The sequence below is a fragment of the Saccostrea echinata genome, unplaced genomic scaffold (assembly GCF_033153115.1).
Source record: "Saccostrea echinata isolate AGI-Se365-2 ecotype Australia unplaced genomic scaffold, CSIRO_AGI_Sech_v1 ptg000014l, whole genome shotgun sequence".
In the NCBI taxonomy this organism is placed as follows: Eukaryota; Metazoa; Mollusca; class Bivalvia; order Ostreida; family Ostreidae; genus Saccostrea; species Saccostrea echinata.
In genome coordinates this window covers 268,266-282,662 of record NW_026889763.1, presented here as the reverse complement: position 1 = coordinate 282,662, position 14,397 = coordinate 268,266, and the positions used below count along the sequence as shown (strand labels likewise).

Sequence of the window (14,397 nt, the reverse complement as noted above, 5' to 3'; positions counted from 1 at the left end):
TCGCGAACATTTCTGTTGGAGGAATAAGTAATCTGTTGAACAGGCCTCTTATATATATGTTTATGGGCAAACATTCAGATAGATTCTGTCGCTCGCTGCGTTCTCTATTGCATATTCTAATATATTCTTTATAAAGATTGTACAGAGCCATTTCAGTCCTCACTGTAAATTCCCTGTGACTACTTTGTGTTTTATATAAATTATTTTAAAAACTATACGCATGGTTATAAATGCCTGTAATTTAGAGACTTTTGACTAAATATCGGGAAGTATGCCCGCACTCGGTCAGTGCAACTAAGTCTGCTTTACCGCACAAATTCCTCGGACGGGCATATTTCCCAATCTGTCAATAACCCATAATTTCATACCAATGCCACAGGCACTTGGGGGGTTGGACCCCCCACCCCCGCCCCTTTTCCAGGTTTTTCCTTTTTTTTTTTAAATCTTGGGTGGTTGACAAACCTTTATCCTATTTTTGTACTCTAATATGCACTACCTGGTATCTAATATAACCCTTTTGTCTCGCGTGATTATTTACAGAAGTGCCCGGTATTTTCGGGCTTCATCATCAGTGCGATGTCGTACGAAACATTATATGCAAGAGGGGAAAAACCGAATTTTCTCTCACTATTTAACGTTAAGTTCTGTATTTAACCAGATAACTGTTTTTAGCCGATTCTGATGGATGAAGAGTAGCAATAAACATACGGCCTTGATTATTATTATTATTATTATATTAATAATTTTTTCACAAGGCCGGAAAAAAAACTTTTTAATGCAAAGCATTGTAAAGAATTTAAAAAGTCAGAGTTACCGTTATTGCACTTCCATGACCAGCTGATGCACACCAACAAAATTTAGCCTAGATGCGAGTGATTTGATCGAAAATATTTACAATTCGGTGGTACTTAAAAAATAAATGGAAATATGTAAAGGAAGAGGAATTTGTAACAAGTTTATTGATGTATGCATATTCCGTGTTTCATTATGCTTTCAATAAATAATCAAGCGAAGTTTAAGCGAGGTGAAGCGAGTGACGAGAAAAGATTTGAAAGGCTTCTCTCTTTTTATGTGTCAGTCGAAAACAATATATTTAAAAACAGCTTATCGAGACAAAAGGCTTATCGATATCAGGTAGTGCACATTAGAATATAAAAATATGAAAAAGGTGTGTCGACTCCAGATTTTAGAGAAAAAAATGGAAAGGGGGGGGGGGGCAAGTGCCTGTGACCAATACTTCAATATTTTGTGAAAGAATTACAGTATTACTGTTGAAGAATACAAATTTCTTTTTATAGATCAATTCATTAGTTTTGGTCGTTATTTGCTTACTGTTTGACTAACTTGCAATGTGCAATACCTCAACTTATATATCCATTCGGAACAGCTCCTGATGCAACGCCTCTCAAGTGTGTGCGTTCATCGGTAAATTGAATCGATATTTTAGAATAAAATTTTAGATAAATGGTAATTAGCTTTCCTCAAAAAATATTATTTATACAATAAGTGAAATATTATAGAACCTTGAAATATGTTCACATCAAGATAAGAATTTTCTGATTGTCTTTACTGGGTATATTACTGAGTCATCATACTGAATTATTTGTTCGTTTGTGATTTCAAAAAACAAAGTTTTATGAAATAATTTACAATATTCCTCAAAACTAATTTAACACCGCTACTGGAATTTAATTTGCAACTTTTACAAAGAAAAAACTACTCAAATACAGCATTGGCCATTTAATATTAAACTTTTGATCATAATTTGTAAGATTTTGAATGAAAAAAGAAATCTTTCAAGTTGTATATTCTTTCTAGTCATTTTCCCCCGGATTTTTAAATTTTTCTAGAGGCCTAGGACTGTTGTTCTTCCAAAGACACTCTACCCATTTAACAACAAAGTCGGTATCTTAACATGTAAAATATGTAGAACACAAACTATCTTTTCAATTTCCATTTCTTTATTGCATCATCAGCCGCTGTTAGTCTGTATTTGTTCAAAGAGTAACATAACTAAAAAATATATATGAGAGAATTTAAATGAACTTACGGAAAAAACAGCTGGAATCATTGAGTGGGACATATCCTGGCCTACAGACACATACATTGTTCTGACAAACAATACCAACTGCTCCAGAACACTGCTCATTTCGCTGGCATGTATTGTTCAGTTTCAAATTTCCTGATAAATGAAATTTAAAAAAAAACACATTTAAAGATAAAATTTAAATATTCACATGTTTCTAGGCTGTAAGTTATATTCAGAGTACGAGTTTCCTACTGTATCGGAGATACAGGGCGGGGCTTAAGGCGAGAGCGATAGCTTGAGCCGGGCCCCGCCCTGTATCCCGGATACAGTAGGAAACGAGTATTCTAAATGACTTGTGACATGACCTTTCTTATGGCCTCGCTAATTTACATGTGTATTTGGGTATATATCTCTCAACCAATCAGATGATTTTGCAGAAAGTTGATTTAGTACCCAATTTTTAGCAATAGCAACTGAAATGCCGATTGAGGTGGACGTGCAGGTATCTATCAATTTAAATAATTATAATCATGAGATGCATTATATAATGTGTTTTCCCATAATTTAATTTATATTTGATTGCTTAGGTTTGTTTCCCTTCTATTTAGCTCTTGCTGACTTTTTTAAAATCTAAGCTACGAATTTAGTGCAAAACATTTTGATACATAAGAATCATCATGGGAATGTATTTCAAGCAAAAATGTTTCGGGGAGGTCGTATTCTGAGAGAAATGTCCGACAATGTTATCGACCGGTAGTCATACTTGTGAAAACAAAATTCTTGGCTCCAAATTGAAATAAACAGATGTAAGAAAGGGGGCATATTACCTTCATGTTTGAAACAAAATCTAAAGGAACCAAAGGCAGATCCAGCACTCGCTCGCGCGCGTCGGTATCCCCCCCCCCTTTCGATTTTTTTTCCTTTTTGGCTTTCGTGAATTATGTTTGCTAAACTTGTATACACTTTTAATTTATCAACATGAAACGATCACGCACATAAAGTGTCATGCCTGAATATGAATCTACCCCATACGAAACTCCCGATTCTTCAGTTTGGACATTTTTTTTCGAAGAAAACCATTTGTGTACTGCCCTCACCCCTCCTTTCTAAAATTTTTGAATCTGCCACTGGTAACTTTACGTGTAAAATTCAATTCTTAATTCATCTCAAAGTTTGAATAAATACTAACAGCGCTAGCATGCGATTTGATTGATTCTTATGTCTATATCATTTAAGATACGGATTCAGTTTTCCCTCATCGCTAAAAATAAACCGTACTGTATCGCTGATATTTTTCAGATACAGTACAGTTTCTACTCATTTGCATAAAAAACGCCCACTAAAAGTGTTCTGTATCGCAGTTATTGTACGGCTGACTTCAAAGAAAAACTCGCCGGGTCATGTCACAAATAATTTTGTTTGATTAAATACAGAATGTGAAAATCAATATATAAACTCATCGTGCTTAAAACTATTTACCCTTTAAACATTTGTTTCCGAATCTTATATACCCAGATTCGCATATGCAAACGCCGATTTGTTCTGTCGACGATCGCAAACATGTCTTGGATGGATCTTCACACCCTTTAGTTTGTGTACAAATATGTTTTGAGATGCCTTCTGGAAAAAAGAAAAGTGTTTTATATGAATAAAAATGGAAACAAAAGAAGCAAAGGAGAAAATTTATATCATGTCACTGAAACTTATATCATTCACAGAATAAAACTATATTAAAGGTTAATTGTATTTGCGAGTTATTTAATTTGCATTTTAAAATTATAATTACTACATTATATTTCTTAAACAAAGAACAAGGTACGGTTTCAATACAAATCCTGCCCTGTGTTTTTCTTAAAAATAAAAGTGATGTAAAAAATTAAAACTCATGCTTTTTGAATTATTGAAATTCCATGCAGAAAGATCATACAAATCTTTTTTCTCACATGACCTTCCAAATGCTAATTGTGACGTCATAAACTTGTGCATTTTCCCGTATTTTCTTAAAAAGTTGCAGAAGACATAAATTTTCAATAGAATTTTCTTTCAGATAATATTGTCCACAGGCATCGCCCACAAAGATTTTGAGATATGTGATTTTTCAAAGAATTTTACACAATATATCTAAAAATTAACGTGGGCGACGGCTGTGGACACTATTTTCGTAAGGAAAATAACCCTTGAAATGGGCCATTTTGAGGCTTTTTCTGTTTAAAATAGAGAAATGCATCAAATTAATGACGTCATATATCCAGAATGGTACTCCATCATGCTATATTCTTTCCTGATTTATTACAGTCATATACTCATCTAATATTTAAGCCAGTTTCAAAACTTTTTGAAAACATTAAATTTTTAGGGCACAATAAAGCTAAAACCATACCTTCTTCTTTAGTTCCTTAATTGGTTAACATATCTTTTTTTATTTTAGCTTAGCATCTGAGTATATTTTGTCATCATTGTATCTTTTTTACTATCTACGGAAACCAGCGACTTTCTGTTGAATTTGTAGGTATTGAGTCTGATTGAAAATATAGTACAGCACAGTTTTTCGCGAAGGACTTTCTTCAGTCTTTTACGGACCCTGTCATTGCAACATCTTCATAGTAATACACATTACAATTATTTAATTTCATTGTATGTGTTTTTCTACATCCCATACCATAGTTCTTTACAAAAACTGGTGCGCACGGAAAACCAGATTGAAATTATTACAAAAGCTCAATCAGTTACTTGTTTCTATTTTCCTACAATTTTATGTAAAATGTTGGTGAACAGCACCTAGAAGATTCTCTCTTCATTAATTCACCGTCAAGGTAGCTCAGTCGGTACAGCGCTCGCTACGTGATCGGAAAGTCGTGTGTTCTAATCACGGCCGCGACTGACCTAAATCGATAAAAAAAAATAGGTAGCAACTGAACTGTTCCTTCGCCAAGCACTCGGCACTTTGAAGTGAAAGTTGTGGGTCCTTCGGATGAAACCTTAAAAACCGAGGCCCTGTGTCACGGCAGGCATTGGTACGATAAAAATCCCTCACTAATCAATGGACCTGTAGACCTTTTCACAAAAAATCTTACGACATATTTTTTCTTAAGTGAAAACTTATGATAAAAATCGTTTTCACAAAAATTCTTAAGAAAGTCGTAAGTGCAAAATCTGTCGTAACTTTACGAGAGTCCCATCCCTCTCTTTATTATTTTAAAACCGATTCTATTGTAAAAATATAACCGCAAAGACCAAAACACACGTTAAAATGAACCTTTTAAAGCAACTTCCAATGGTATTTTATATTTTTTTCACAATCATTGTCGAAAAATTAAATGAAAGACACTACAAAATATTTACGATGTAAGTTTCACTTAAGATTTTCGTATGACCTACTTTTACGTCAGACTTGTGATTGTGACGTCAGATTTTAAACTTCCTTGCTTCACGAACGATCACATTCGATATTTGTTGTCAATAATATTTTTTATGCTGACAAATGTTGAACACTAAGTTTTATTTTTATTTTCACCCACTTATTCAAGGAATATAAAGCATATTGAAGTCGTTGATAGGGATGACGTCTGTCGTAAGTAAAATCTTAAGTTCAATCTGCTACGAATGCGTTCGTGAAAAGCACTTAAGATTTGTCGTAAGAGATTCTTAAGTTAAAATCTTACGCAAAAACTTAAGATTTTTTGTGAAAAGGTCCACTGGCTGCCGAGTAAAGGTAAAAATTTAAAGCCCTTCACCGGTATATGGTGAAGTCTCTATATGAGTGAAAAATTCTCGAATGGGACGTAAAACAAAATACAATCAATCAATCAATCTTCATGAATTAAGTTTGGCTGGATTAAAGGATTTGTGATGGCCATAGCAGTAAGACCTTTAGTAATTTAGTATGCTTCAATCAATTCTTCGTTTTTGTTCTTATTTAGAGAATGCTCAAAGGGAATACACACATTTAAAGTAGGATGTAGAAAAATGTCAATATTTTATCCATGATGTTAAATATTATTTTGAAAATATTAATAATTCCCTATATCAGGTTGTAGACCATTTTCTTTAAAACATACTTATTCCTTTAGGATGAAATATGGAGATAACGAACAATATTCAAGCTCAAAGGTCCATTGAAACAATTTAATACAAATCAAACACGGATCTCTTAAACAGCAGAAGTGGGATCAGGTCCATGGGGGAGTGAGCATCCATCCCCTGCCGACCGTTGTTAGGATCGGGCAAACGGAAAAAATCCGCAGACAATTCAGTGTTTAAATAATGGCCTAACAATTAGTATGAAAAACGTTAGTCAGCATTCGACTTAATGATAGATTGTATTTGCCGGCAAGTCATTGTATCGACCATAAAACTTGCAAAAGAATTACTTTAAAAGAGACTGTTTATATCCTTATTTCATCAACTTGTTTGTCAATAGCTTGCCTTGTTTTAGAAATTGTTTGTACGTTGAGAATGCTCTTGCATATCGAATCAACTGGGAGATATAAATCCCATAGGGGTGAATGCAAAAATAATGACCAGCAATCATTTTCAATTATATCATCATATTGTATATAGATTCTATTTAAAATTTCCGAAATTACTATAAAAATTGAACAGTGGATAAAAAGTTTCAGAAGTTTTATCTGTAGATCTTCAAATGAAAAAAAAGAATATGACTTCATTTTAAAAAGGACTTTCTGAAATACATAATCAAAAGAAATTGTTGTTTTTTTTTATCTTCAGACTTGTTTCAAGGATATTAATGATTAGATCTAAACATTGATTGGGTTTTCCCTCTTGTATATGTGAAAAAATGGTTTTGATTTGCAATTTAATATCAATTGTCTCGATTCTGGTTTGAAAAGTTTCGATATGAAATATTACTCCATTTTTTTTTTTTTTTTTTTTTTTTTTTTTTTTTTTTTTGTCAATTTTGCCAATTCTTCCAATCTGAGCCAAGAGAGAAGTTTGGTAATGCAAGTTTTCCTACGGAAAAAAACTACTAGATTTTAGGTGATCCTATTTTACTTTATTTTGTTGCACCCCTGACATCTGTCATGTTTTTTATCAAACACTGTTTAAAATATTTTAACACACAATATTTAATTCTAATTTTGTACAGTAGTTCGTTGTTGATATTTTTAATCATTTACGGGATTTTTTTAATATTTTCCTGACTTCAAAATATGTTTTTCTTTCTTATGCAATATATATATTTTTTTTTCAAATATACATTTGATGATGTAAACTATTCTGTGAACTGAAAAGTCCAGAAATGTCTTTGATTTGTTGATTTACATAATAATTTCATCTACAAATAGTATCCAGCATTTTTTATAATTTATTTTGTGGTAAAGAGATGAAGTTCATTGATAATTACAAAACAGCTTTGTTAAACTCTTGACTGCAGTAAGATTTAAAATTAAAACCACAAAACACATAAATTCGTAAAGTTTTGGCAACATCAAGTTGGGATGAAACTGCAATATACACAACCATTCCCCACGATAAATTAAAGTCCAGGCTTTTTGATATAATTGACAGCTGCTTTTTCAATAAAAATGGAACTCGTAAATATACTTACCTTGTCATTGGTCATATGCAAAATTATTTTGTTAAAAACATTCTCATTGTACACACAAGTACTCTGAAGTTGACATTAAAAAAATGCTGAGTTTCTGATTGACAATATCTATGTGGTTTTTGGAGACCAGGTCTTCCAACAATCTATTGGAATTCCCATGGGTACCAATTGCGCCCCGTTATTAGCAGACCTTTTTTTGTATTCATATGAAGCAGAATTTGTCCAAAAAATCTTGTACGTGAAAAGAAGAAAACACTTGCTGTGGCCTTCAACTCGACATTTAGATATATCGACGATGTATTGTCAATTAACAATGGCTATTTCCATTCTTATGTCGATACGATATATCCTGGTGAGCTTGAGATAAAAGATACCACAGAATCTGACACATCTGTTTCATATTTGGATATTTTACTTGAAAAAAGACGTTAATGGTAATCTAACAACCAAGCTTTATGATAAACGTGATGACTTTAACTTTTCAATCGTCAACTTCCCTTACTTATGCAGCAATATACCTTCATCACCTGCATACGGGGTATATATCGCTCAGTTGATTCGATACGCAAGAGCATGCTCTACGTATGTACAATTTCTAAAACGAGGTAAATTATTGACAAACAAATTGATGAAACAAGAATATCAGCTGTCTCGTTTAAAGTCATCATTTCGTAAGTTCTATGGTCGATACAATGATCTTGTCAGCAAATACAATCTATCATTGAGTCAAATGCTGACTGACGTTTTTCATACTAATTGTTAGGCCATTATTTACACACTGAATTGTCGACGGATTTTTCCGTTATTTCCCGATCATGACAAGGAGCACACGGCGGGTGTGACCGGTCGACAGGGGATGCTCACTCCTCTATGGCACCTGATCCCACCTCTGATGTTTAGAGGTCCGTGTTTGCTCTGCTCCTATTTTGTATTGTTTAATGGACTTTTGAGTTTGAATACTGTTCGTTATCTCCATATATTTCATCCAATACTTCATGGTTAAAAAGCATAAAATTTTCTTCATTTTCAATTCTTTTTATATCATGATGGGTATCAAAATAATTGTCCAATTGCATACAGTCTTAATCTTTAATTTTTTATCTGCTCGCATTAGATGTTAACTTTTGTGAAAAATCTGTTACTGTACGTAGTATATACCGTTTCTTGTTAGTTGACCAGGGACTGGGGATACCTTATTAATGTTTATTGTCAAACCAATCGATACTGCATACTGTTTATTACCCTGCTTCCCACTATGTATAAATCTGGACGGATGCCACCTTTAATCTGATCGGCTGTTCTTATGAAAATTGATTTAGAAATAAGGTATCGTTGTTTCAAAATTCTTTTATTTAATATAAAACAATGAAGACCAACTATTCCAATAAATCCGTAGATTCAATTTAGGATTAAAAAACTTCCTTACTTTTGTATTGTAACAGGAAAGAAAACGTATGGCTGGACCAGGAATCGAACCCGGGACCCATTAGTCAGGTGCTCCACCGACTGAGCTACCCAGGCCGATATCCACGACCCAAACCAGTACATTCCTCCCTCCTTAATTAATAATTGTCTTCGCCCTCGAAGACCAAACCCAAGTTCTTATTAGCCCTTGGCAGGAGTTTCACCTGCAAGTCCAGGGGTGATCACGGCACCAAATCTGTAACAGGAAAGGAGAAAACGTATGGCTGGACCGGGAATCGAACCCGGGACCCCTGCATCACTCGTCAGGTGCTCCACCGACTGAGCTACCCAGGCCGATATCCACGGCCCAGACCATTACAGTATTATTTTAAAATAAAACGAGATTAAATGTTACAAAACTACGAATTAATTCAAATTGTTCATGATGAAATTCAATAATTGGTAATCTAGGCAATCAAAGAAAATTGATCCGTCTGAGAGAGATAACAGTATGCGTTTATGTCAAAACAAAGAACGTATAATTTTTAATGTCCAAATTCGATCAATTCGATTTACGGAATATTCAAAATCTTCTTTCATTAGAAGAAAATGACTCTATATTACAATATTTCATATGAATTCAGTAGCAGAACTTGGCTCTCTACACACTAAAGAAAAATACAACGAAACAATTCTGACGACGAGGAAATTATTTCTATTCTGCTACGGCGAATATTTAAACATCTATATAGAGAATTGCAAAAGCTACATTTGGATTTCATCATAATGCCTTATGACGTCACAATTGAATACTTTCCTCGTTCATTTCTATCTCAAGGATTATAAAAAGTACGATGTAATCCGAACCCAAGGTAAACTTTTCCAACCAATTTGCGTCACAATCAAAAGATACCTCTATCCTTTTCCTAGTGAAGGCAGCCAAAATTAGAGGAAACCAATTTCAAATTATCGATAATTTGTTGATGACGTTTGTGGTTTATTGGAGAATAATGGCCGCAGCATCTCTTTTGCAGAATACGTCAAAACATTATTAAAATCACCAGTAGCTGTGTAATTTTTGTACAAATAGTTGGGTTTTATCATCTTATGTGAAAATATTCCAAAGTTTTCAAATTCATATCAATATTTACAAATTGTGAAAAAGATTCATCAACTCCACTGTTTCCCCTAAACTGCTCGACTTACAAGTCAGTGACGTCATACGCAGCAAAGCAGGATCAAGTACGCTTGATTTCACAGTCAACTTTATTATATGAAATGGGTGATTGTCAGCCTATTTTGAGGTATTAATATAAGTGAAAGAGGAAACGCAATCATAATTTTTGCTTGGATGTAAGCAGATTTTTTTTTTATATATTTGAATCTTACATCGCTTGCAAAGGCTTTCGTGTGACGTCATATTTCCTGTACTCGGAAAATATAAACATAATGCGTTTTTATCACGATTACGTCGTGTTTAACGATGACGTGTGCAATATTGGAATAAGCTTCACCTTTCAATGCTTTTACAGTTAATTATTAAAATAAAGGACTTCAATTGAGTGGTAAATTTTGAATTATACATTGACAGAATTTTTTCACAAATTATTTTTTTGTCGTTAGTTGATTAAAAAAGTGCGTAATGTTTTCAATCCATTTGCAGTGTGGAAAATAATCTTGTTTAAAGAATGTTAAACTCAATTTATAGTGTAAAATATTTTAAGAAATACATGTTCTCATCTATATCTTTTATTTGTACTTAAGAATTCCCGCTATGGCCTTGGTAATTGTTCCGTAAACATGAAGTTCAAACTTCATACAGACACGAGGCAATATTTGTGCGGCTTTATCTCTTAAATAAGTCGAGAAACCTGATGAAAAAAACTGATTAATATGTGTAGGATATTCTAAATTAGTAATATACAAAATATAGAAAAAAAAATGACAGGATTTTTTTTTCAGTTCAAGGTCATGCTCCTCCTTAAAGGTGCCTTAATGGTGGCTTAAAGGAATTAACTTCTTTAAACGACCATAAAGCCACCTTTTAGCTGTCATTAAGTGATCGCATTAAGATGGCTTTTCGTCCTGTGATAAGTGGCGAATCTCACACCAATTCTTTGTTGTTGTTGTTGTTGTTGTAACAGTTGTTGTGTGCACCCTGAGATCAATATCCTTGCCAGTTTGATTTAAGAAGGACATATAGTTAATTGGGAATGGACCCCAAAAACTTTTACCTGTTCAATCATCCTTAAAATGTACATGTATGTAAGTTCCAACATCCAAAGCAAGTCTGGTGATGTCCATCCCTTGTTGCATCATCCATGCAGGTCTCATCATAACAGACCATGTAGTACTACAGCAACTCCAAAGAAAATACCCTGGCCAGTCATTTGGAAATTATAGGTCAGATCCAGCATCCCCAGCAAGTCTGTTAGTGACCACCCCTGGATACATCATCCATGATAGTTTGATCACAAGTAGGACAAATATTCACTCATCTAGAAAATATAGGTCAGACCCAGCAAAGACCGAAGCAGCTTAGGTAGTGTGCATCGTTATAGATACATCATCCATGCAAGTTTGGTTCAGATAGGTCTTAAAGTATTTTGGGAATGGACCTGCTCCATAACCATAGTTCCAATCAATCAAAAGTTATGGATAAGGTTAACGTTTTTGCTGATAAACAGACAGACGAGCGGAGAGAGCAAAAACTATATGTCCCCGAATCTTTGATTACGGGGGGCATAATAACAGAAAAATAATTCATTTAATGTTGAGTAATTTCACATGCAATTATTCACCCTATCTAATTAAAATGTTTTAATGTCTGGTGTAAAGAGGTGGAGAGGATCAAAATATTGCCATTAATAAAAATCGATGTATAAAATTTTAAACTTGCAAAAAGTAATTTCTAGTCCTAATATTAGGTGTTTGCAATACGAAATATTTGATTTAAATTACACAGAAAGTTTTGCAAGGTTTTTCAAAAAGCTTTTAAAGAGAATGAAAAGAAAATGGACAAAAAAATTGTCAATACGGAGCTTCATTGGAGAAAATAGACAAAAAGTCTATACAAAAATAAGGTTTTTCAGTATTTTTAGCTAAACACTTCACGATCGTTTCCAAATGAGAAAAAAATATATCGTAAACGTAATGTTGAAATTACCTACAGGTAATCTCTCCGTGAGGTGCTTCTGGTCATATACAAGTTTATAATTTCATGGAAAATTTATGTTTTTAAACAAAGTTTGGAAATACACCGTTTTACTCTGTTTCTCAATTTTACTTTGTACAAATATGTAGTCTCGAACTTAGTCGAGGCGATATGATTTAATTGCTAGACCTCTAATTTTGACAGCAAAAGTTCTTACAAATGGCTTGCATAATCTGAAACATTAAAGAAATGATAAGACCGACTAAGTTGTTCTTTCCACCTCTAATTTTTCCAAATGACCATCGTTGCAAAAAAAAAAAGATTAAATAAATTTTTAAAAAGTTCATTTATTTTAGTTAGAAACTTTCCAGTCAATCATTTTTGAAAATTTAAAGGATTATTCCTTATAGAATATATAGAATTTGTTTCTCAAATTTTATGTATGTTGCTATAAATATTAACTAGTTGGAATTTGCTTTTTTTCTTTTCTGAAAAGTTGCTGTCACATGACCGTTTTGTCATTCTTCAGGAAAAAGTTGAAATGTTGTGCTAATTTTGTGCATTTATTTTCTTTATATATGTTACAATAAAATGTGAACTCAGGCATTTCATGTATTTCCTAAACCGTTCAGTAAATAATATAATTGCTGGATGGTATAGGAAATAAATATAACTAGAAACTCGTTGCGAGGAACGAGAGGTCTTCCTTCCGAATAACCATCCTTATATTAAGTGATATTCTTTGCATGTAAAATTACATTTATATGTGATTGTGGTAAAGATCACCTATAAATATATCTTTGAAAAATACCAGGATATTAAAGATTTTTTTATTTATAAAAAAAATAAAAACTGGAGAATTTAGACAGAAAAAAAGACAAACATCAATTATGAAAATGAAAATGTAAATTAAGGCTTAAAAATGAAAAAAAAAAATCGGACATAGTCGGGATTAAACCCAGATCGCCTGCGTGAAAAATTAATATGGAAACCACTCTACCAGCGCAATGTAATCCAACTATCATCGATGTTTATTTGCACTCATTGACCGAAGTAAAGAGCGTCAGGCAGGTTAGTATTTTCATAGTACGGAATTATAGGATATTATCTAACCAGCTAAAAGAACTGCGAACGATAGTATTGTTCTCCCGCCTACCTCCAAGTCAATTTTTCAAAACATATTTGAATGATTTTTCATTTCTATATAGATATTTATATGAATTTTCATAAAAACATTACTTCTTTGGGAAAACAAAGAGAGATAACTCTATAATTTTGGTAAAACTTGTGTCTTTCACTATAGGAAGCAATGGAAAACGGATAATATTTTTAAATCACCCCTCTCCCGTGAAACAAAAATTCCTTTTTAAGGGTAATATGAACTGTCATTTCACAAATTCATACCAAAGCTTTTTGTGTTTCACGGGGGGGGGGGGGGGGGGGCACATGTGTTTACAGACAAAAAACTACAAAAATGCTTATTTTTTTCACCACAGTCAAAGTAAAACATTGTATTTTATTAATGATATATGTTTACTTTTATATGAGTAAAACATAAGAAAAGATTTAAGGAACATTTATTCATATCCAATAATATTTTAAAATGTGGTGATGCTTTAAAGCCTGATTTCAATGAAAAATATCGTTCACCCCCCTCATTCAAAGAGGTGAAATTAGAGGTAATTAACTATTTAACACTGGTATTAAAATTATCAGTCAATTACCATTGAACTGTTATTTGCATTCAACAAAGATTTTACGGCCAAATTGCCATTAGTAATTAATTAAATGGGTGTAAAATGTAGGCGGGAATCGAGAGTTAGCTTGCGTAGTTCTTTGTGCAAGCAAATTCACACCGAAATTTGTTACTTGAGTTTTGAAAATAACTGTTAGCAGAAGAAATAATCTGTTATCGATAATAACTTTTGATGTGTTTACGTCCCTTATTGTTTATGCAGTCATTTTTTTATTCCATTCAATTCCAGACAGACATGTCCGTGTAATCCTTTTCTGCACTTCTACTACTGCATCAGTCCATTTGTCTACTATAAAATGCTTGACACGATACATTATTTCGAGCCAAATATCATGAGTAAATCTTTGCGCCTTTTCTTGGGCAAGCTCGACTGTCTCCGTAAACTCCGACCTGCTCGTTAGAGTTTATGAAGACAGCCGCCATTCTGCACCACCGTTTCAAATTAAAAAAAGTCTACAACTATTGATTTTACTTCCCTTATTCTT

At 33.2% G+C, this 14,397-nt stretch overlaps 1 protein-coding gene across 1 annotated transcript in view; it reads right to left on the bottom strand.

Moving 5' to 3' along the window:
* Nucleotides 1–14,397, bottom strand: part of LOC133186924 (uncharacterized) — a 50,578-nt gene that overhangs the window by 7,539 nt on the left and 28,642 nt on the right. Inside the window, exons 4-5 of the mRNA XM_061322313.1 lie at nt 3,509–3,649; nt 2,051–2,182 (exon numbers count right to left, since the gene is read on the bottom strand). Of these exons, the coding sequence (XP_061178297.1) occupies nt 2,051–2,182; nt 3,509–3,649 (273 nt within the window). The remainder of the gene's footprint in view (nt 1–2,050; nt 2,183–3,508; nt 3,650–14,397) is intronic.